General features: G+C 40.5%; 1 protein-coding gene and 1 pseudogene across 7 annotated transcripts in view; both read left to right on the top strand.

Moving 5' to 3' along the window:
• The window catches only part of SLC7A9 (solute carrier family 7 member 9), a 105,210-nt gene that overhangs the window by 6,183 nt on the left and 73,905 nt on the right, over positions 1 to 25,122 (top strand). For 5 of the 7 annotated variants that reach the window (XR_015060250.1, XM_085889026.1, XM_085889025.1 and 2 more), the window contains exons 3-5: positions 10,387 to 10,534; positions 13,815 to 14,057; positions 14,261 to 14,386. Coding sequence is in view for 6 of the 7 variants with exons in the window: in XM_085889026.1 (XP_085745152.1) it covers positions 10,387 to 10,534; positions 13,815 to 14,057; positions 14,261 to 14,386 (517 nt within the window). In the remaining variant the exon portion in view is untranslated. The remainder of the gene's footprint in view (positions 1 to 10,386; positions 10,535 to 13,814; positions 14,058 to 14,260; positions 14,387 to 25,122) is intronic. The other 2 variants (XM_085889024.1, XM_085889027.1) reach the window with 2 other exon arrangements.
• On the top strand, positions 21,962 to 23,850 carry LOC147023525 (uncharacterized; annotated as a pseudogene).

Raw genomic sequence — 25,122 nt, 5'->3', positions numbered from 1 at the left:
GCTAAGCTGCCATACGGCCACCACAGTCTTACCAAATATGCTGTTGAACAGTAATTCGTGGGTTCTTACTGAAGGATAAACATAAATATGTGAACAAAGTTCAGAAGTTTGTGGACTGGTGGGACTGTCATTATTTAGTTCTTAATGTCAAAATGACAAAGGAAATGATATTTTATTTTCTCCACTTAACAGGTGGTCATGACCCTTTGATAATTATTCATGACCATAGTATAGGGCAAGATGGTATTCATAGAATAGTTACCCCATGCAGTCTTGAGAAGTATTTGGTGCGAGTCAACTCTTTTAGTGGCAAATTTGTAATTAAATTCAAATCAAATGGAAGACCAAATCAGTACAGTCCTGCATTGGAGTAATCAGATGGAACCCAAACAAGCAAAAAGCAAAGATGAAGTCATCAGGAGGAACCTGGAAAGGATTCGGGTTTCAGCTGTGACTACTCTACCCTCAAACCCATCCAGGTGCAGTTAAGTGAGCCTTATTCAAAAATTTTTATAATAAGAACCTAGATTCAAAATATTAAATAATTCTGGCTGCCAGACCATGCATCCGATCAGGTTGAAATTTAAAACACTTATTCCCCATCAATACCAGATCATATTTTTGAAGTTTCATGTCAATTGATGTAGCGGTTCAAGAGAGAGAATTTCTTTAATCTTCTCCTTAAATCCAATATGGTTACCAAACTATGTGACCCATCATCAAGTCTTGGGAAACAAGTGCATGAAATTTCCGCTCGATCTGTCCAGCCGTTCTTGAGAGGATTTCTAAAGGTTTTATTAATTCTAATTCTTGCTTTTTCTTCTCTTTCATCTCTTTTACTCCCTATTCCTCAATTTCATTATCTATCTCTCCAAGGAGAAGTGAGTTATTCCAGAAGTTTTTTTGTAAGGCACACTTGACTGCACCTGAATGGGTTTGGGGGTTGTGGAGTAGCGGCTGAAACCCAAATCCTATCCAGGTTCCTCCTGATGACCCCATCTTTGCTCTTCACTTCTTCGGGTTCCTTCCTGGCCTTCTGTTTCATTCGGGCATTTCCATTATGGCTGCGAAACCATGTGACCTTTGATGTCATTAGTGGGAACGTTTTGTTCCTCAAGGATAGGCGGTCAAACCTGTAAAGTTTATCCTCGATTTGTTCAGTCATTTCGGAGAAAAAGATTTCTGAAGTTTTTTTTAATACATTTTTTAATAGCTGCCGAACCACATGACCGATAACAACATACATCGTTTTCATGTTGACCAATTTATCCCGAGATGATCCTCAAAAATTTTCATACTGATTGGATGTAGCGTTCTATGTATGCAATTATGACATCATAACGAAAGCATATATCATATCATTAAAAAAAAATCACAGCTATTCCCCATGAGGAGCATGTGCCAAGTTTCAATTTTTTCCATCGAGCAGTTTCAGAAAGAGAGGTCCAACATTTCTCCTTTTTTCAAACATGGCTGCCATGCCACGTGACCTATGACGTCATAATTATTAAAACATTCCACATGAGTTGTCCCCGATGGTGAAAATTGTCATTCCAACGAGCGGTTCCAGAGAAAAGGGAATAACAAACTGCAGACACGCACGTACGCACGTGCAGGACCGATCTCTTAACTCCGCTTTTCGCATCGCGAGTGTGGGCTAACAAGTTTCTGAGCATAAGTATTTGGGCATAATGATCGATGACAAATTGAAATGGAGCAATAATTTCCAAGTGTTGGCCGGTAAAACAAACCAAAGATTGTACTTTCAAAGGATATTTTAAGGAGTTTCACATCGATAATCGCATTTGGTTTGATAGTCACCATCAGTCTTTGATTCCAAACTCTTCTTACTTTCAATTTGATATGTACATTTGGTAATTTCTCAAAAGAGAATGCAAAGAAATTGGAGAAAGTGGAGACACCTTCCCTCATTTTTGTACCTTGCATGAGAAACTATGCTGTGTTGATGGTTCACCAGATAATGTGGGACCCATCACACCCACTTCATTGTTTTCATTTTAATTATTCAGGTATTCACCTTTGTGCTCAACTTACCTTGTGATATCGGTTTAGACCATCATTGAGCTAAATTCAATTCACATGTTTAATGCTAATGTGACAAAGGGTGTGATTTTTTGTTTTTAATACAAAGACAAGGATCTTGGAGAGTTTGAACACTGAACGGATCAGGATGCAACAAAACAAAAGGAAAAATAGATGGGGGAGAAGGGGGATAGGGGGAGAAGGGGGATAGGGGAGAAGGGGGATTGGGGTACACCAACAGTAGGGCCGAGGGACAAAATAGACAGAGACGGACATACAAGGGATCCATGAATCAAAATAATCTCAAACAAACAAATAATTAATCAGGCATTGTAAGAAAAACAGACAACGAGCAGATACTTATCACTATGCCCTACTCAATGATTAAACACGATACAAGGGTACTCAGCAGATCATTGAGAGGAAAAGAAATCTGGTCTCGGCTTACCAAGGCAGAAGTTGTTGTGCATCAATTAAAAGTCCCGAAATGTGTGAGCGTGCCTTGGTCCACTGCCAGCGCCCTGCCTCGCCGTGCACCCACCCGCAAACTGGGTCGAACACCAATCGACGTCATGTCATCACCCCCAGGAACCAGGGATGCCAAGAATCAGGTACGAGAAGAATCAGCAGGAGCGGTCCAACAGTCAGGAGCCGTAACCAACGGACAGCTGCGGACAGCTGTAAGAAGCTGTAAGGCGCTGTGAAGAGCTGTAACCAGCTGCGAGCAACTGTCACAAAACTCAGGAAGTCACAAACTGACTGGAGCAACTGCCACAAACTCACCAACTGTCAGTCAGGAATTGTCACCAACTGACTGGAGATGAAAGGAACCGTCACCCAGTTGTCACAAAAGCGCTCCTGCCATCCTTTTTATAGGCGAACAGTGTGGGCGTAGCCTCAAGCAGACTTCAGCCAAATCCACCTTGCCCATTAGTGCATCGTTGCACGTGACCAACTGTCAATCTCGCGATCATTCCTTCCTCACCAGAGCGAGATGCAACTCCAAATCAAGACAGCACTGGTGAAACATGAGCCATAATCACTAACGACACAATCTGGCAAACCATGAGTGACAAACATGGCACGTAAACTTTCAACCATGATTTCGCTAGTTCAGGATGATAAGATTAAACATTCAATCCACTTTGAATGAGCATCGATAACAACCAAAAACATCTTCCCGAAGAATGGACCAGCGTAATCGGTGTGAATTCGAGACCATGGTTTGGAAGGCCAGGACCACATGTGAAGCGGTGCCTCAGGTGAGTTCAGGACAGTGGCCTGACACACGGAGCAATAGCTAACGTAGCTCTCTAGGTTTTCATCTATACCCGGCCACCAAACATGGCTCCTGGAAATTGACTTCGTGGTTACAATCCCTGGATGCGATTCATGTAGCTCATCACACACCTTGTTTCGACCTTTGGGCGGTACAATGACCCTGCTGCCCCACAGCAGGCAACCAGAATGTAAAGACAACTCATTTTTACGAGCAAGGTACCGCCTCAATTTGTCGTGGAATACATAGGGTACAGTTGACCATATGCCACTGATAACACATGGTTTGACCATAGAAAGGTTCGGGTCCACATTTGTCCATTTTGTTTGGAAGTGATTAGAGCATTAAGACAGTCAAACACACTCATTGCCACAAAAATTTCTCCTGGTACAGGTACATTACCCACGTTAACTGGTAGTGGTAATCTACTCAAAATATCAGCACAAAAATTCTCACTGCCAGGACGATACCTTATGGAATAGTCATCGGCTGCTAACTTCTCAGCCCAACGCTGAATGCGTGCAGAAGCCTGTGGGTTAATTCCCTTACTCTCATTGAACAGGGATTGCAATGGTTTGTGGTCGGTTACAAGTTCAAATTGTCAACAGAATAGATACTGATGCATCTTTGTCACACCAAAAATACATGCGAGAGCTTCTTTTTCAACCATGGAGAAGTTACGCTCCGCTGCTGACAAAGTGCGTGATGCATAGGCTACAGGCCGTAGTATACCGTCGTTACGTTGCTGCAACACACAGCCAATGCCATAAGACGACGCATCACAGCTGAGAACCAATGGTTTAGCAGTATTGTAGTACACCAATACTTTAGATGAACACAGCAACCGTTTTGCCTCAGCAAACGCCTTGCTGCACTGCGTACACCATCGCCATTCAACACCTTTACGAAGGAGTTTGTGGAGAGGCTCAAGGACGGTGCTCAGATTCGGAAGAAAGTTACAGTAATAGTTCAACATACTCAGGAAAGCTTTGAGCTCGGTCGTGTTCGCAGGAGTCGGAGCATCCTTGATAGCTTCCGTCTTGGACGTGCTGGACCTTATGCCATCAACACTGACAATATGACCGAGAAATTCCACTTCCGGTAACATAAATCGACATTTGTCACGTTTCACCTTAACACCGGCTTCAACAAGACGTTTGAGAACCACCTCACGATTACACAAATGTTCAGCATCATTGCGGCCGGTGATCAACACATCATCTTGAAACGCTACATTTGGAATTGCTTTCAGCAAATTCTCCATATTACGTTGAAATATAGCAGCAGCTGATTTGATTCCGAAAGGACAGCGGTTACAAACAAACAAACAACCCTTGTGAGTGTTAGTGTGTTACAACATGTATACTTCTTGGAGTCCTCATCAAGCAACATCTGAGTACAAGCAGATTCCAAATCCAGGCGGCTAAACTTCTTTCCACCAGAAAGCGTAGCGAACAAATCATCTGCCTTGGGCAGAGGATAATGGTCCTGGTTGGAATACCTGTTGATTGTTGTTTTGTAATTACCACAAATCCAAACATTGCCATCCGACTTTAATACAGGAACAATTGGACATGCCCAATCACTGAACTCAACAGGACTGATAACACCTTTCATCTGCAGGCGGTCGAGCTCTGCCTCGATGTTTGGACGCATCATGTGAGGTACAGACCTCACTTTACAAAAGATTGGCTACGTACTCTCATCCACAGAGATTTTGGCTGAAACACCTTTAAAGGTGCTGACACCACTTCCAAACAATGAGGGGTATTTGTCAAGAATGGCATTGTGATTAACATCTCAAACCATCAATTTCATCACAGGCCAATCAAGTTTGATAAATTCAAGCCAATTATGCCCAAACAATGTCGGCCCATTTCCCTGAATGATCCACAAGGGTAGTTTATGTAACACATCATTATAGGTGACCTTCACCTCTGCACTACTAATCACAAGTATCAGTTCATTAGGGTAAGTTTGCAACTTGGCGTTCACCAGTCTGAGTAGCGGTCTCGCTGTCTCCTGGCTAAACAGCCTATTGAAAGTTTCGGAGCTCATGATTGACTGGCTGGCCCTGGTGTCCAGCTCCATCTCCACGGCAATGTCATTCACCCTGACATCCACCACAATGGGTTTGCTTTTATCCGACATACTGAGCAAATCATGCTCCTTTGAAGCAGGAGGTATTCCTTCACCACCGGTGACTGGCGTGGCCAAACCGATCATGTGGTGATTCGTACCGTGTTGGGATGTCTGGTGACACATCTTGCATAGATGGCCAAGTTTCCCGCAGTTATGACAGGAGCAATGTTTGAAACAACACAGGTGGGGTAAGTGCCTGCCCCCACAACACCAACATGGTTTACCTGTTGGAGAACCAGACGATCCACTGCTCTGCTTTGGCACAGACGAGCCTGTATTATGAAACGAGGTGACGTGTTGAGCAGATCTGTGAAATTGAGGATAGCTGGGCTTCACAGCTGATGATGATGAGCTCAGGTCGTTCACATCATTGCATGAACTCGGCTGGGAGTTCATTGCATGAACTCGGCTGGGACTCTGCCGCTGATAACACACATCCCCTCATCCGTAGTCATGCAGGCAGTTGCGATTGACATAGCTTCAGTCAGATCGAGATCGGGAACAACCAACAATTTCCAGAGGATCGTTTCCTTATTGATGCCAATAACGAAAACATCTCTCAACATCTCATCCAACGTGGCACCGAATTCACAATGTTCAGCCAATCTGCGAAGGTCAGCAACAAACTCAGACACCGACTGACCTTCCTTCCTCCCATGAGTGTAGAACTTGTACCGGGACACGAGTTTCCCAGGTTTTGGCTTGTGGTGTCTGGCCACAATCTCGATCAGTTCATCGAAGGTTTTGTCCTTCGGTTTATCGGGAGTAACCAGATCCTTCATCAGGGCATATGTTGTTTTGCCACACAGATCAGCCCGGCGACGATCAGCATCTTCTGCCGACGCCATCTTGTTAGCGATGAAGTATTGGCTCAATCGATCAGCAAAGTCTTCCCAGTCCTCATCTGGCTGGAACCCAACCCAGAATCCCCACAGTCGCCATAGTAAGCAATGCCAACTTGGCAAAGCACTAAACTCATCATCAATTGTAGTGCATCCGAAGGATTGCGGGGTGAAAGGCCAGACACCATTGAAGTCGAAGCTCCACGTTTATTACCCAGGGAGGCGCACACTGCGCATACGCGTGGCGGGAGCTTTATAGAACATGACAATGTCGAACGTCAATGAAAAAGATGTGGGTGTGGTAAACGATTCACAACTGTATTTGACCGTCAGAATAACCGCTCAGGAAAAGCCCGTGGTGTGCTTAATCAAATGTCCTGTAAGTCCAAAGTGTAAATAAATCGTCCACCTCCAAGCCAATGTGTCTCGATGGAAAGGGTGTAGAATGAGCCCCCGTTGGGCTAACGGGACCTCCGTTGGGCTCACAGCTGTCTCGCGTGCATGAACGTGTTGTAAAGAGAAAAAGGCCATCCCATAAGAAAGGGAATCTGTTCTATACCCTTCTTCAATGCATCAAAGTGTTAGAATCCCACCAGACAAGGGGATGGGTCGATCCTGGACATGCATTGATGGAAATAACTGTCTGAGGACCTGAATATTGAATGCATTAGTCGGATCCGATGTATATATGTATGTAGGTTGGTGGGCTTGGGATCCAAGGGTCCAGAGTTCAAATCCCACTCTGCTGTTGAATTAATACCAGGTGTGGTTAACTCGGCCTGTCATCCTTTCAAGGTCAGCAAAATGAGTGCCAGCCTGCTGGTATACTGTGCCGGAGTGGCGACCCATCCAGGATTATGCCCAATAGCCAAGGAGACTGCTTCGGCAGCACCAACGCTCTGCACAGAGTATGGTCCCAATCTCCTCCTCTCTCCTGTTCAGGGATGTGCCCACTAGCCAAAGATACTGCTTGTGCAGCACCAATGCTTTGCAGAGCATTGTCCCAATGGATGGATGCAATATATCGTTTTTTGCGCTATCTTGCAATGGTGGAGAATCATTTCAAAAACTCTCGTTTCCTGATCCATATTTTCACCAAAATCAACACAATTCGTCCTTGTCACATACCCACCGTCTAGCAGGTTTTGGCCGAATCAGTCCATAACCTTTTGAAATATCGTGCTAAATATCGTGCAAGTGTTGCTCCCTCCTCCTGTATGAAAGTAGTATTTAGCATCATAATCTCTGCAAAATTCCAAGCATAGTACAAAGACGTCAGTGTCTGGACTGTTACTGATGACATGCCTACTGAATGACATCTGCTTCCTCATGGCTGGAGAGGCCGGAGAACTGTGCTTGGATTGGTAGCACCTCCAAATCAGTTCTGCTGTCGTTCTGGAGAAAGGCATGATGCTCGCTTCAATGTCCAACAAATATTGTGATGTCATCAATCAGCTCTTTTCCAGACTTGCATCATCTTTCATAGAGGAACTTGACAGGATTTTCTTTGTTATTACTGCAAGACAAAAAAAAGTTTTCCATTGCTTAGGAATTTTCTGGTCAGGAGAGCAGATTTTGGTGACTTGCACTCCTCCAACTTACCTGCATCCTCTTTCACCACCCTTCGTGCTATTGGCCCTGTATCGGTCAGGAATAAAGCGAACGGCTCTCGACTTTGTCACCTGAGCTTGTTGTACAAGAACTTTCAGTACTTTGTCAACAAAATACCCAAATGTTGATTGCGGCTTCATGACTTGAATCAATGCCATAGCAACCTGCACCCATGTTGAACCACTTGGGATCTCTTTCATGGAAGGTGAAGGCTTGACTGGTCCCTCGAGAAAGTGTATGCACTTTGCTTTGTTTGTCTTAATGAGCAATCATGATTTGCGAATGGAATGGACAATGGCTCCGCGCGTATGGAATAACATCTCATTCATGTCAACTTTTCTCACTGCTCCAATGATGTTAAGTCCGGCAAATACGTTCCGATCTGCTTTGAGAATGGTCTCCTTCTCCTTAACTTTCTTTGCGGTGGATTTTCATGGATCCTTGAAAGTCTTCAGTTTCATCTTTTTCACTTCATCATGAAAGCTGACATTTTGTTTTTGCAGTCACTTCTGACAGAATGTCGTGAAGGCCTTTTCTCCTTTTTCCTTTGCCTCTGTAAGATCTGCAATCACAGGTGATGAAGCAACTTGGCCAGATGTAATATGTGGTCACGAGACCCCCAAATATATCCACTCCAGCATCGAAACGTGAATAAGGTACCTTGTTATTCATGGTAGTTATCAGAGTGGCTGCGATGAGTTGAGTAATCATACGCATCCCACAGATATTGACATTTGGGTCGATGACTCACTTCGCCATCAGTCGCAAATTGAAAATGGCAATCATTCAAATGAGCGAAAGAAAAAAAAAACAGTTTGGGGAATATCATTAGACATATAATGAGATAATTTTTTAGCTTATACCTTGATATCATATAAACACGTTCAGAAGCACTTCGTCAGCAAAATGTCAACTTTTTTTGCTTCTTCTTCGTGCTCTCGATATTGCACTTATCGGTGAATCGCTGGTTGCACTACCGATGGTGGTCCATCCCATCTGGTCGAAGTGTTTCAATCGTATTTTTGGCATATTGGTGGATTCTGGACTATTTGTGCGTTTCTACTGATGCAGGTAGCTTATGAATCTTCTCCAACTCGACTCCGAAAAACAAGTTATTTTCTCTTTGGATCAATGGCTTCTGCATCAATGTGCATGCAGCACTCCATCGTTTTGGTGGAGTGCAGCACTATGTATTGTGCCGTCTCGTACAGAGGCTGTGATTGGCTGAGTATAAGTGGTAGCCAAAGACGGAAATTATGATTGGCTGGTTAAGTTTCACGATGACGTCATGATTTGGAGTTCCTGTTTGGACTGATACAAAAACCCAACTTTATGAAGATGGGAACATTCTTTAAATTGTTAAGCGGTCCTCAAACATGTGTAAGCTAGAATATGAGGTATTTCCAACATGGAGCATGCTGAATTGCAATATTTTTAGCCAAGCATAGACAGCAAAGTTAAAGCATCACAGTTTGTTACAAGTGTTTCACAGGATTAAAGAGTAATGTGGATACAGGAAAACAAAATGTTAATGTGAAAAAGGAGACATCCTTTTCTTGGCCAATCATGGACCGACAAGGACAAGACATGGACTGCCCTCACATACATAAATTACTGGAAAATTCACTGAACTCGCGTGTGCTGCTCAATGCTGTATTTTAAAGAAAAATATCGAAAGTGAAAAACGTTATTTTGATGAAAGCCAGTAATGGGTTTTTTTTAGTCTCACCCGAAGGGAATGTGATACTATTGCAATGCCCCTGTGTTTGTCTGTATTTGTATCCGCATCTATATATTTTCGCTTTAAAAATGGTTTTCTTTGCAACCGCTTGTCCGATTGATGCAAAACTTTAAACATTGGAGAGACTCCCCATGGAGAATATTTTGTTGTTAATGCTGATGTCATAAGTCACATGGTATGGCAGCCACATTGGATTAAAGGAAAAAAATTGGACATAATTTTCTCCAAAAGGACTCAATGAAAAAAATTAAAAATTGGCATATGTCATCAACTCCACATGGGGTACATTGGGTGATAATGATGACTTCATCAGAGAAGTGGCATTCCAGGCATAATTGGTTGAATTGAAATTCTCCTCCAAAAATATCCGAAACTTCATATATCTGATATATGGCCCGATGTGAGTGAAGAATTAACTTTATGATGTTTTTATAACCCAGGCAAATAAAATATGTGACATCATAAGTTGCATGGATGATACAGGTATATCGGCCATAACAGTGGCAAGTTCAGTTTACGATGATGATGTTGTTCAGAATGAATGTGCAAAGTGAGAGTATGCGCTCTACGAGTGCTGTTCTAATTTCATGAGTTTGTTTTCATTCATAAGTTTTCTTCAAGTTCCATCACCCCTATCATAAATCATTGTTATCTTTTCCCAAATAATTTACACAACACCTTAATATGGAGTATTTTCTGATTTTGTTTTTGTTTGGATTATGCTTAAGATGGGTCTCATTAGTGGAATCTGCCTGATCGTGGGTACAATGATTGGCTCTGGAATCTTTATCTCACCCAAGTCGTTGCTGGAGAGTTCGGGTGCTGTAGGACCATCTCTCATCATTTGGACGCTCTCTGGCATTCTTGCCACCCTTGGTCAGTGTTCACAGGAATGTAATTTTGTTGCTTAACTGTAAGCTACAGTCTTTAAAATCAAACTTGGTTTACATGCCTTTATTTGTGACTTTACAAAGTTATTTTCATTAACCACAAACTTTGTTTTGCTTGTTTGATGTTCTTATGAGAGCAGATAACACACAAAAAGCTGGTGGTTCCAAGTTAAAATCCCATGATCTCACCTTTTTTTCTTTGACATTGATCTCAGGCTTGTGGAGGAGCACGTATTTTAATTCTCTTCACTTCAAAGGCATTTGTTGAAATAGGCATACTCTTGAAATATGAGGCCATTTTCTTTATATAATCAACTCATAGAAGAGCAAACTGATGGAGCATATGAACTTATAGAAGAGCAGTGTGACAACAATTGGGCACAAGAGACTTAATAGGAAAAGAGAAAGAGGAGGTGAGGAAAACAGCAACCTGCAAGTAAAACGGTTGGGTAAGGAAATGATAATGTATGTAATAAACTAATAAACATCATGAGTCAGAGTTGGGGATGACAAGCGATGATGATGCATTGCTTGTTTGAATCCCTGGAGGGAAAAGTGAGACAGAACAGCTTTTGGAAGGTGGTTCCATAGAAGGGAGGAATGAGGAATAAAAGGGTTGAGGTGTCAAATTAACCTGGATTTTTGAATTTTAACCAGGAGGGAGTTACTGGAAGAACACGTATATCCTGGAGGAAAGAAGGAGGGTCATAGGACTGAAAGAGCAGAGAGCAGAGGGAACAATATCAGAGAATAAAAAGAGACCACTGATCTGCTTGCGATGCGAGAGCAACAGACCCTGTGCTTCGAACTCATCACGGGAGATTCTATTAATTTTAAGAGCTTTACATTGCATATAATCCAAGAGAGACAGATATGATGCTGGACATCATTCCATAATGGAGAGCAGTTCTCCATTGAGCTATGGACAAAGGCCTTGTAGATTGTGAGTATCTCTGATTTTCCAAGGAAAGACTTGGATTGATGGAGTCTGCAGTTGGTTTGGGATGCCAGCTTTGCTATGTGGTCTGCACAGGAAAGGTCATGGCTGATGGTGAGGTCTTGAAGTTCAAGAGAATGAACCTCTCCTTGTGGATGACCAAGGCAAAAGTTAGGTTGGTTCATTTAATGATCCTTCTCGAGCGAAAGGATGACATTGAGATTTTCCAGGATTGAAGGACATCATACTAGTGTCTAATCATTTCCATATCGGCAGAGAGGTGCTGCTATCGTCTGCCCAGCATAGGGATGAGGTAATGCATGACACAATGTGGAGTCATCTGCAAAAAGTAAGAGAGCGTTTTCCAGAGCATTGGACAGGTCGTTTATATAGACGAGGATCAAGACTGGGTCCAAAACACTGTCTTGGGAAACTTCAGCTTCCATCAAGAGAGGGAAGGGGAGGGTTCCAATGATGACAACACATTAACTGTGTGAGTGGAGGAAGTTAGAAATCCAGGAATGAAGGCAGCATCCTGTGCCACAGGCAGAGAGCTGGGCAAGCGAAGAAGGACGCCAGACTGTGTGAAATGCCCAACATTTGTCCAGGGGAATGTTTTCAACCTCTTGTTTGAGATTGAGGGCCTCCAACCATTGCTGAGAGAAGCAGAAGCATGTCCAAAGTTGACCGACTGGGACAGAATCCAACTAATGGTTAAAGATCAGGCTGTTTGAAACGAGGACTTGACATCAGAAGCAATGATGGATTCGATGACTTTACTTGTACTTGGAAGCAAACACAGTGGCTTATATTCGGCAGTCAGTTCTTGCACCCTTCTTGGAGATGGGAAGGATGTTTGCAGACTTCCATGAAGAGATTAGGTAGCCAAAGAGAAGGACAGACTGAATAAGGCAGATAGAGGGGAAGCAAGAATGGCAGAGCAGGATTGGAGAATATTGGCACTCAAGCCATCTGGGCCTGTCACTGAAGCAAAGTAAAGGCTTCAAATAACTTTCTCTACCTTCTCGGGTGAGGACATAGAGTTCAGTAAACAGTGGGTATGTCCGGGTAAGATGAGTGACAGAATTGGATGGATTTGGTAAATGAGATTTGGCGGCAAACATAATTATAGAGTTTAGACATTCTGCCTTCTCTCGGGCACAGTTTGCAGTAACCTAATTTCAGGTGAGGGAAGGAATGTAGGGGGAGCATACACCAGATACAGACTTGAAAAGGCACCACTATGACTTGGAGGAAGGAAACTGGTTGGAGACCATGGTATTTGAAGGCTGATGTTTTCTGGCTTGCCTCAGGACGACACATTTGTGAGGCTTCCTGAATGAACGAAATTAATCTCTCTGGTTAGCATTCCAGACTGAGAAAGAAAGCTGCCTGACTGCAACTACTTCACCACATGATTCAATATACCAGGGTCCAAAGGGAAAGGAAGCATAGAAGGGGGAGGAGGAGCGGAACGAGGGTCGAGAGAGGGGGCACGGGATGTGCGACAGGGGTGGGAGAGTGGGACGTGTGGCAGGCAGTGGAGATGGAGGGGATGCGTGGCCAGGGGAGAGGGATGCGAGACAGAAAAGAGGGAGTGGATGTGCAGGAGGGGAGGGGGAGCAGAACACGAGGCAGGGGAGGGATACACACATATATATATATATATATATATATATATATATATATATATATATATATATATATATATATATATATATATATATATATATATATATATATACACATATACACATATACACACACCCAAGACAGAAGGAATACATGCCAGACATAAATCTAATGAGATATGGTTTCAAGTGGAGGACTGGTTGTCACGGTTGAGGCACATCATGGCAGCCAGAGACACATATCACAAGTTTGATGACACAACAAAGAAGGTACGAGGGACATCGGGATGAAACGACCACAGATAGCTGGGACAAATCTGGTGTAGGAATCTTGGCTTCGATGAGCTTTCACGAAGCAGACAAACTCTTCATTTTTATTTAGAGCCTCCAAACATTGGTTAAGGTGGAGCAGCAGCATCTCCAGAGTAGAGTGACTGGGACATAATCTAAACTCATGGTCAGAGATCAGGCTGTTTGAAAGCATTATTAAATAATCGAGACAGCATATGGTATTTGAACTTGGGTTCCGAGCCATAGATTCAGAAAGACAACTCAAATGTTCCATTAGTTCATGTCAAAGTACACTACTGTCTCCAAATGTCCTTGTCCTACATGTAAGTTATTTACCAGCTCCTCCATAAGCTCAATCTACTGTGTTAAAAACACTCTTGAAATGGTGTCATATTATGTTTTATCAGGGGCACTTGCATATGCAGAACTGGGCACAATGATTACCAAGTCTGGTGCAGAATATGCATACTTGATGTCAGCATTCGGACCTATTCCTGCATTTCTCTACTCCTGGACTTCAGTGATTGTAACCAAGCCATCATCATTTGCTATAATATGCCTCAGTTTTGCACAATATGCAACGGCACCCTTTTATTCAAGTTGTGACCCACCGGATGTCATCGTCAAGATGCTCGCAGCTGCTGCTATCGGTAAGTGTAACTTTTGATTTGGCAAAATGATCAAAATGGAAACAAGGGAAATGAAGGACCTTCAGATGGCAAATTTAGAATGGGAAGCTTCAGGTTTATTGACATAAGAAATAGTGAATTATAAATCATTTTAAAATTCTTCAACCAAATAAAATTCCATTTTGTGTGGTTTCTGCACATCTTTCTCAATTTATACCTGGCAGTTGCCATCTCCATGTTGAACTGCCTGAGCGTGAAGTTGGCGGCCTACGTCCAGAATTTTTTCACAGCTGCGAAACTCATCATAGTGGCAGTGATTATCGTGGCTGGGTTTGTGATGATGGGTCAAGGTACGAGTAAACACATTCGATTTTCATGACACACTCATTCAGAAGAAAGGTATCAGCTTGTGTAATAGCCGAGAGATACGTACGTATCATCGTCTGAGCTGCCCAGCCTGGGTTTGAATCTCAACCCAGCTATAAACTGTCATCCTAGGGTTTTGCACAGAGGGTGATTGATCAATGTGTTTACTGTCCCTCAAATGGGCTGGGTGACCCGTCTGAGGATTAGTTGGTGGATGCTGCAGATCACATGGTGTCCTTTGCAAAGAGTAGGTGAGTTATTGCCAAAACCCTTGCTAAATTTGGTGGGAATTTATTTTAGGGACCCCACAAGGTGGGAATATTTTGGATTGCTGAAGAAGAAGAAGAAGAAGAAGAAAGTAAAGTAGTAGTAGTAGTAGTAGTGCACAAGGGAAATCTAAAACTGACAACATGGACTACTAGGACTGACTACACACTTTTGGATAAATTACCTGACAGTAGAGTGCTGGTTGAATCAACAGGTGGAGAGTTTCTGGACGGAATAATGGAGGGTATGGTGAGATGGAGGAGGGTATGGTTTATGGAGGGTATGGTGAGATGCGAATCCGTACACTTCTGAACTTCCTTGGTGAAAATGGACTGCATTTTCGAACTCAGTGGGTCGATTTACTCTAAGAAATGTTTAGACGGACCACAAATTAATTATAGATTAGAAAATATCGAAATGAGTAGGATTAGTTACTTAACTCCAGTAATGATAAATCTTGTTTTAGGTCATATTTTCGAAATGGTAGTGAATTCAATGTCAGTGTAGTCATTTCTTACTTTAAATCGACCCCATAGAGTTCAAAAATGCACTCCATTTCCACCTCGGACATCCAGAAGTACCCGTAATCGTACCTGACCATACCTTAATTTAACCAACTCATGAAACTAAAAGTCGTCATATGGAGCGACCTCTAAATCACCTCCGATCAACTGAAATATTTTTATTCGCGTTATTAAATCATAGTGGAATGATTTAAGGCTTGTGGAGACGTCTGAATTTTTTATATTTTTTTTGCTGTTTTTGGACCACCCCAATACATATACATATATATATATACATATATATATATACATATATATACATATATATATATATATACATATATATATATATATACATACATATACATATACATATACATATACATACACATACTCAACCGGTCAAAAGTTTGAGAACACCCCCATTTTTCAGTTTTTACTGAAATTTAAGCAGTTCAAGTTCATTGAATAACCTGAAATGGTACAAAGCTAAGCGGTAAACTGCTCGAGGTCAAAAAAAAACAACTTTCGGTTAACAAAAACTGAAAAATAATGTAAATTTCAGAGTTGTTAAAAAAGGCCCTTTGCAGGGAACAAGTAATGGGTAAGCAACTGCAGGTGTTCTGCAGCAATAGAAGTAAATTAAGCCTTGAAAGTTGATGCAAACAATTCCCACAGGTGTCCCAACTTTTGTTGATTAGTTACAAACCCTCTGTCTGTATAAAAGCAGTGTTGGAACAGACTGTGTTGCTACACCCTCTGAAGCATTATTTGGACAATATTTCACTGCAGGAAGTCGTATATTGCCATCATAATGGTGAGAAAAAGACAATTAACAAAGGAAGACAGACAGACCATTATAACCTTTAAAAATGTTGGTTTTCCTTTGAGGAATTACAAAGAAGCCAAGGTGTCAGTGAGTACAGTTTCCTACACCATCAAAAGACAGTTGGAAACTGGAGAAAACTCTGACAGGAAGAGGTCTGGCAGACCCAAAGCCACAACACAATCAGAAGACAAGTTTCTGAGAGTCAACAGCTTGTGTGATAGGTGGCTCACAGGACAGCAGCTTCAAGCACAGCTTAACACTCGTTGAAGTAAGGAAGTCTCAGTTTCAACTGTGAAGAGAAGACTTCGAGCCGCAGGTTTGAAAGGTCAAGTGGCAGTAGATGATAAATGGGGTTTCTGGGACTCCCATTCAAATGAATGGGGGAAAAGGGAAAAACTTTCTGACTCAAGCCCCAAAAGCCCAAAATAGGAGACTGATTTTCTCCCCACCTATCCCCTTCCCTCCCATACAAGCAAATGTAAAATTGAGACGATGAAAGATTGAGACTTGCTGATTAAAGCACTTCTTCCCTTTCATATTTTCATTCCACTCAAAGGGCGAACCAACGAATATTTGTCCATGTTCTGCTTTAGGGAATAACTTAATTTTCTTATAACATTCATTTCCATTGAGTATATTCACTTTTTCTCTTCAAGCACGAAAGAAAGGGAAGTTTAAACAGCTTTTAAACGTAGGTTTTTCTCAAAATAATTCAAAGCAAGCTGTTTCATTTTCGTGTTAAAATGAGTCAGTCTGGAGTCAGCCAAGCTGCCGCACCCGAACCAAGCCAAAAAAATTCCGAAGTCATTTCCTATGTGGGACACACCCTGAAAAAACCATTGTTGTGAAATCTCCCATTACGTCATCAAGTTGCTTATTTAAACCAACTTGCGTGCCGAGTGTGTTTTATTCAGAGAATGGATTGCCGACTACTCATTTATTTATCAAAAAATTATGCGAGACCAATCATAACACCATTATCTGTATTAATCTGTAATTGTTTCTTCCAAAAGCAAACAATATGTATCAACTCTTCACTCTCTTCTCTTTCAATGTATAGGGAAGTATCCACTCGATTAGACTTTATAGTTTCCTTTTGAACACTCAGGTCAATCACATAGATTGTATACAAATTTTTAAATACTGTCATATCCAAAATGGGTTCTTTATTTCCATTGCTTTCACACACATTTTGGTAAGACTTGTATGCTTCAGCAAAATCATTTTTTCCCCAATTCATTTCCAATCTATCTCGTGGATAAAATGTTCCATCTAGAGAAACGTGAAGTTGTTTCACCTTTGCATTATCACTCAATGCAGTATTCTTATCAGTAGCAGTATCACCATCTGTTTTTTTTTTTTAAATGAGCCACAGATATCGTGGCTTTCCTTCCAGAACACCCAAATTCCACGTGTAAGTGGTTTGGTTCAGTTTAACGTGTTGGCATCTTCTTTTAAGAAACGATACATTGAGTGGCTTCTTTGAGTTAAGTCTTCTATTCAACATCTCTTCTGTTTTAAGATTAGGAGTATATTCACTAATATACCAACTAATTTCATCAATTAGAAATTTATTCTGATCAGCAAAAGCATTAGCCACACCAAAAAGCAATCTATTTTCATTATCATTCTTTTGCAGTTGAAATCTAATTTTCAGACCACACAGAACTTTATCATGATCACAAAATCGAAATATACCTTGAAGAGGAACTGCCACAGGAAAACTATTAACTGTTTTTGTATCATCATTATACATTCCTTTCCTTTGATTATATCCAGGGTCTGTGTTTGTTCCCATTGACATATCAGGAATAAAACCTTCAACAACTCCCTTTCCCATTCTATCACTAAATGAATATAGTGTAAATTTCATCATTTCAGATGTGGCAGAGACAATCAACCGCTTCAACTACTTGTGTTCCAAAGTACAAACGAACACTATCCAACATTTTCCATAAGAAATCATTTACGAGTGTAGCGTTTGTGTTATTCGCGGCCTTAGTGAATGTAAATTTACACAAGAAACTTTCAGCGAGATTCAAATAAGTTTGTTGATTATTTATTTCAAATCTTTTTGTTCCATTTGCATTCCAGTCTGTTCCAGTGATTGCATTGACCTTGAAATAGTCTTCTTTTTTAGTCGAGTTTGAGATGACAATGGTATCATCCAAATCATAAATACTATCAATTGCTTCTATACTTGTATGTATTTAGGAAAAAGATTTTCAAACTTTTGAAACCTTGACCCAAGTATTTGAATTATTTTCTGTCATTCTTGGGGAGACAACTGAGTTTTGCCTTTCTTAATTTATTTTATTTCTTGCAATTTATGAGATTCCTTTTGGACAACTTTTATATTCTTTATAGCACCCGCTACATTTCCCACAGCAGAAGCAGTTGAATAATAGTTGAACCTATACCCATTAGAGTATCAATTATCCCATCTTTTTTTCCAAATTGATGTCTGACACCCCTTTGTCTCTTTAGTTTATAGTTTCCTCTACGAAGATGCATACCTTCACTCTTGTAGTATGGGGAAAGGAACATCTCATCCCCTGTAATTACCTTCGCATTCTGCGAAAGGTTATGTTTTGGTCGGCGTGTATTTATTTATTTATTTATTTGTTTGTTTGTAATCTTGTGATTCGTATAACTCAAAAAGTATGAAACCGAATTGCATGAAATTTGGTGGGATGATTGGTTATTAGCCAAGAAGCATTCTATTAGATTTTGGGATCGTTCCGGTCAAAGGTCAAGGTCACGAAAAGGTCAAAATCGTCTTTTTACGATAACACGGTCAATTTTTACTCAATTTGCATGCAACCAACGCCAAAATGTTCAGAATTCAACGCCTCATCTTGTGATATGCAATATGACACAATGACGCCCATACTCTTGTTACCGGTTAGGGGTCAAAGGTCAGGGGGTCACGACCTTGAAAAATATGTGGTTTTTGTCATAACGCGGTAAATTCTTGTTCGCTTTACATGAACCCAGCACCAAAATGTTCAGAATTTAATGCCCAATCTTGTGACACAATGACGTCATAACACATGTCACCGGTTGGGGTAAAATGACGGGGGGGGGGGGTCACGCCCTTGAAAAATATGCGGTTTTCGGCATAACTCAGTCAATTCTTATTCAATTGGCATGAAACCAGCAAACGAGATTACCTTCTCTTGTTGAAACGTTGTATTCACCGAGCTTGCGAGTGAAGACTCGCCAAAACGACGTGAGCTGATTGTTGTTTAGTCTGTAGCCCCCGAAAGTCGGGGGGGGGTCATGACATTATAGATATGTGGTTTGTGTCATAAGACCATTCATATGAAACCAGTTCCCCACACTCATACCAAGAACAAAAAAGTAGTGGCGGCGAAGGTATGCGCTCTATGAGTGCCTGTTCTAGTTATTTTATATTTTCCCAACTCGTGTTTCCTCACAATAACCATTGTATTTATTTATTGGAAAACTTCACGTCGGTGAATTCTGATGGATATAATTTCTCCATTAAAACAAATCATGCGATTATCTTGGTCGGTTTTCCTAAAATTTACTCTGTATATGGTTTTTCCTGACACAGGTAGATAAAACAGATTTTTGAGTTCCATATTGAATTTATAACCATTTGGGGTTGAGCAAGCACTGAATGAAAATATTGTATTTGTTCTTATTCCATCATTATAAGCGCCATCAATCAAATCACAGTGAATTAATACCGAATTTATGCCTGAGGATATTTGAATGACATTATCACTGTAAAACGTCCCATTAGTTACAATCTTTTTGAGAAGAAACCAAATAACTCTCTAAATGAATTATCTATTGTGAAATCAACCTGGTAGTTATTTTTAAGTTTAATCGTTGATTTTGAAGTATGTTTTTGAATATCTATAACAATATTTTTGGTTCATCACCCTGTTTTCATAAGGCGAGCAATTTCGGAAGATATTTGAGAAATCTCATATGCTCCGGGTGAAACTGTTATCGTTTTGTCTCCACTTCCCGGATTATAACTAAACTTGTCATTTTCTTGGTGATATTAAACAAGGTATTATAAGTTTCCATTGACAATAAAGACACCTCATATTCTTTTGTTGCGTCAAGTTGTAGTGGGTATGGAAATGAAGATGTGTGGTCACTTGTGAAATTAAAACGAAGGATTGTGCTTCTTATCTTATTTAATATGGGATAAAATGTCTTTGTATTGACATTTATGAATTATTTTCATGTTCATCAACTGGTCTAAAATAGCTGATGCTTCATTAAAACAATTGTTATTTCCAGCCTTCTTACTACCTAACAGCAATAGCAGTCTATTAACTAATTGTGATGGGTCATTTGGAAGAAAACTAACACCTGAACCAAGCCTACTTAAAGCCTGAATAATGTGTTTCTCCTTCTCATTCTTCCTACTTTTACCAGATAGACTAACCCAATAATTAAGAGAGTCCAGCAGATCAATATATACTCCATCATCATTATTTTCCATGTCCAAGGGCTTATCAAAATACTTTGATTCATCCCTCAGAGTTGAACCTCGTTTTCCATCTTTTGTTTGAAGAAACATTAATCTCAGAGTTAGTTTGACAGGGGGTTGAGCAGAACTCAAGAACCTTAATTCATCATTAAATATCAATCCCTTTTCTTGAACAAGATGAAATATTGCTGGTTGTTCTGTTGGAATGAGTCCTGCTTTGGTTTTTGAATCCGCTGAATATTCATTGTTTTTAAGAGCATTCACAATATAATAAGGGAGTTGATTCATCTCTTCCAGTTGTTGAAATATTCCATCATCATATTCTAATTCTCCTATATGCCCTAATTCTTCCTCCGTCATTTGACTGAAATCTTTTAACATTTGAAGTTTTTTCGGAGTATATTATATTGTGGGAACTGTGGAAGCATCTATAATTTTTTCTTGGGAAGTTTTTAAAAGTGGTTTATAAAATTTCTCTTGTTTTCTTTCAAATGCTTCTTCACCCATTAGTTTCTGTCTGCGTTTCTTCTTTATGTCTTCCTGTTGTTTTATAACTTTTGAAACCAACTCTTGATGCTCCTTAAATCTTCTAGCTCTTTCTTTCACATCCATTTATTTCTTGGAAAATATCATTCACTGAATTATAAAGGTCAAAAGGGAAATTTTCCTTTTCTTCATCATTATAGTAGATGTGTTCAAATAAATCCTTTTCTTTAAATATTTCATCAAATTCTTTATCAACATTAATACGTGTTGTAATTTCTTGTTCACTAATACTTGTTTCTCTGCTGTTCATACATTTGCGTTGAGCTTCTTCATCAACATCAAAACCAAATGATAAAATCTTAACCCCATTATAATCCATGAGGCTGACCACTTTGTCGGTACCAAATTAGTGCCGGTTGTGTTTGGTATCATTGGAAAGCTTATGACCTCTATTTTGTGGAAATGCATGATAGCAAGCAAAACAGAGTAGCTGAAGCGTTTAATTAGCCAAATTCAAAATGACCGACGCTGAATTCCTGTTGTTTTTCAATATTTGAGAAATTTTAATCCACATGGCAGAATATGCATATGTAGCTGCATATTTCATTACTATGATGTTATATAGTATATACACTACTTGAAATAGATAAAGTAAATTGAAACCCTTTCAAAATGTAAAATCCAACATTCCACAAATACAAAAAGTATCATAACTTTGGAAATGGTCCACATAAAGGAGTGATTTTGTTGTCTACATATGTTTTCATATATATATATATATATATATATATATATATATATATATATATATATATATATATATATATATATATATATATATATATATATATATATATATATATATATATATATATATATGAGGATTCCATTAAAACCATACGTGATGTAATCAAACCCTTCCTTGTCATGCAGCAAAACAGGTGGAATACATCAAAATGAAAAAGCGATATTAGTGTCTTGTGTTATGTTTAAGAATATTTAGTATAGGTGTTAGTATTCAGTGGTTGATCCATCTATTGATGAAATTTGATACTCAATAGGCCTACCAGGACTCGGCCATCACTTGTCTGGTAATCTACACAGGGAATTCCTTACAGTTTGGAGTATAAGTGATGATTCACTCCATCGTTTTGAGTTGCGGCCTTATCCCTGAACATTTTAAAAATATTGTACTGGTGGTGGATAGAAATAGATTGTGTTTTTCTAACATATCTAATCATATTATAGCATATATTCAAAATCGTTCATTCCTTAGTCTGTCTGTAGGCTTGAAATGCAAAAATCTGTACTGTTGCAATGCACTTTGTTGCTTCATGTAGTAATTTGAGACTGCACTCATGCAATAAGTTGCGTTTGTTTTCATTATAACAAATGATTGTTGTTGCTTTATTTCAGGTATCCCAATCAAGCATAAAGAATAATAGCCATGCAATCCTCTAACAGTGGTGAAGGGCCCTCACAGACCGCTTTTCAAACATATTCACCCCCAAGCAAAAGATCTAAACCTTTTTGTGTTATCCATTATCCAGAGGAAGATTCCCAAGCTCTGCTCACTTCACAAAAAGATGTTTCATCATGGCAGACATTGCTAAATGCTGCATGTGTACGTCAGCATGCCCCATTGCTGGAGAAAGCTCAAAATCTATCAGAAGGACAGGTGCCTGACATAGTTTACCATAGACAGGGTCGGTCACGCTTTACATTGAAACGCGACCTTCAGCTCTTAGAAAAACATCGAGAAAGGCGTGATGATGGTGAAACCACAGTATTTGGTAGCAGTAAACATCTTCTCAGGTCAAAGCCTTCAACAGCAAGGGTTTACGAAACAAAATGCATATTCTATGAAAGAGAAAAGTAGAAAAAAAAACATCAAGAACAAGAGAATCAATTGTACAGTGCACAGAGCTGCGATGCGATAAGAGAATATGGGAGTGCGCAATGCAAAGGAGCGACCCGAAGATCTTAGCAGTTGCGTCAAGAGACTTAGTTGCCGCTGAGGCACATTACCACCACTCATGTTACCGCATGTACACTAATAAAGGCAGTGAAACTGCAACAACTGATGTGTCTCCTGATGCCGAAGAAGACTGCCTGTACAACGAGGCTGAAAGACATGCGAACGAATTGCTCTACACATTTATCCGTGATGATTTATTCACGAATCCTCGTGTATTAAAGATGATTGATCTCACAGCAATCGTCGTTGAGGTGATGTCAAACACAGGGATCACCATGACCAAAGAATCCACCAAGAAGCATATTCGACGAAATATTGAAAAGGAATTTGCAGATACTTTACATTTCTGTAAAGGTGATAAAGGGAAAACACTCATATTCCCTCACACTCTCACAATCTACGAACTTATGAAAGAAAACCAGAAGCTCAAGGACAAGATAGAAACCCTTACAGCATTAACATCTGGTGATTCTTCTGTCGTTATTAAAGCTGGCCAAATAATTTGATCTTCCATAAAAGAGATCCGCCAGGATCAAGTGTGGCCTTTCACGCCCACTTTGGTGAACTGGAGTGGCTTCCGATCACCAGAACTTCTGCAAATCTTCATAACGTGTGTCCTTTCAGGTGAACCAAGCTATCACAGTGCCTCGCAGAAAATTCAACTGTTAGTGGATTCATATGGCCAAGATCTGGTCTACAGTGTCACCTGTGGTCGTGTGAAACCACCGAAGCACATCTTGCTATCAAATGCAGTGAAAACACTGACAGGAAACTCAGAAATCATCCAGATAATGAACAAACTAGGGCATGGAGTTTCATATACTGTTCGAGGAAAACGACACTGCCTTGAGCCTTCAGAAAATAGCCTCATCCTCAGATGATTCTGTTAACCCCAACATATATTCCGCTCTCGTTTGGGACAATATAGATTTCCTAGAGGAAACTGCAACAGGAGCAGGAACAAGCCACAGGGTCAATGGCATCATTGTCCAACAAAAGGTGTGTGGTCCTAAGCTGGAATCGGCACGACCTGTAATAGAAAAGAAAAAGCAACGTTCCATCAAATATGAAGAACAACAGCTTCCAATTTATAACACTGGGAAAAGAGAAGGACCTGGAAGCAAAACAGTTGCTGAAGAATACCACGCTCTTCCTCAAAAATCCATCCACAGAAAGGACTTGATCTGGATTCTTCTACGGCAAATGTACCCGGAAACCAAATTATTCCAGGATGGACAGGAATCAACATCATTATGAGACAGGACCAGACAGTTCACCAGCACAACATAGGCTATCTTAACCCAATCAATTTTCCAGCAACCAGCATGGCGACAGCAGCTGAGATTTTGAACAGGTCAATGAAGGTAAAAGAAAGCCTACATCTTCAAGAGGTTCTACTGGTATTCGACCAGGCCGTTTATTCCAAAGTGGCAGAAGTTCTGTGGAAACACAGATGTCAATATCCCAGAGTAATTCTTCGCCTCGGCTCTTTTCATATGGTCTGCAACTTTCTGGGAATACTTGGAAAACGTTTTGAGGATGCAGGCCTGCGTGACCTTTGCATTGAGGCAAGAATAGTGGCAGAGGGGTCTGTAATGAGTGTCATGGCAGGCAGACAGTACAACAGGTCTCTCCGAACGCACAAATACATATACGAGGCCCTTTTCAGATTGCTATGGGCAGGATTTCTGCTGTGGCTGAAGGAACAACAACCTACACAGATGAACCAGATCGATCAGTTATTGGAATTACTGAGTGATCTTCTGGACACTTCTCGTCAAAGTTCGAAATATGAAGAGACGCTGAACCATGAATTGTTCTTGCAGATGCTGGAACACTTTGAGAAATATTGTGAACATCTACGGCACACCAATGGACCTCTTTCAGCGATATGGATGTCATACTTTGACATGGTTGGGGGAGTATTGCTGGCCCTAATTCGCTCTTCCAGAGAAGGTGATTGGAATTTGCACATGGCTGCAGTTCGTGGCATGATTGTCTGGTGCTTCGCCTATGACCGACAGAATTATGCCCGGTACCTTCCAGTTTACTACACTGAAATGTCCCAGCTCAGAAATGACCATCCAGAAGTGCTTCAACACTTCCTTGAAGGAGAGTTTTCTGTCCAACTCGGAGAAAAGAACCCCTTTGCTAAGATACCCTTGGACCAGACAATTGAA

This window comes from Eptatretus burgeri, chromosome 7 (genome assembly GCF_056783735.1).
Source record: "Eptatretus burgeri isolate ZD-2024b chromosome 7, Ebu_testis_v1, whole genome shotgun sequence".
Taxonomy (NCBI): domain Eukaryota; kingdom Metazoa; phylum Chordata; class Myxini; order Myxiniformes; family Myxinidae; genus Eptatretus; species Eptatretus burgeri.
This window is presented reverse-complemented; position numbering and strand designations above follow the sequence as displayed.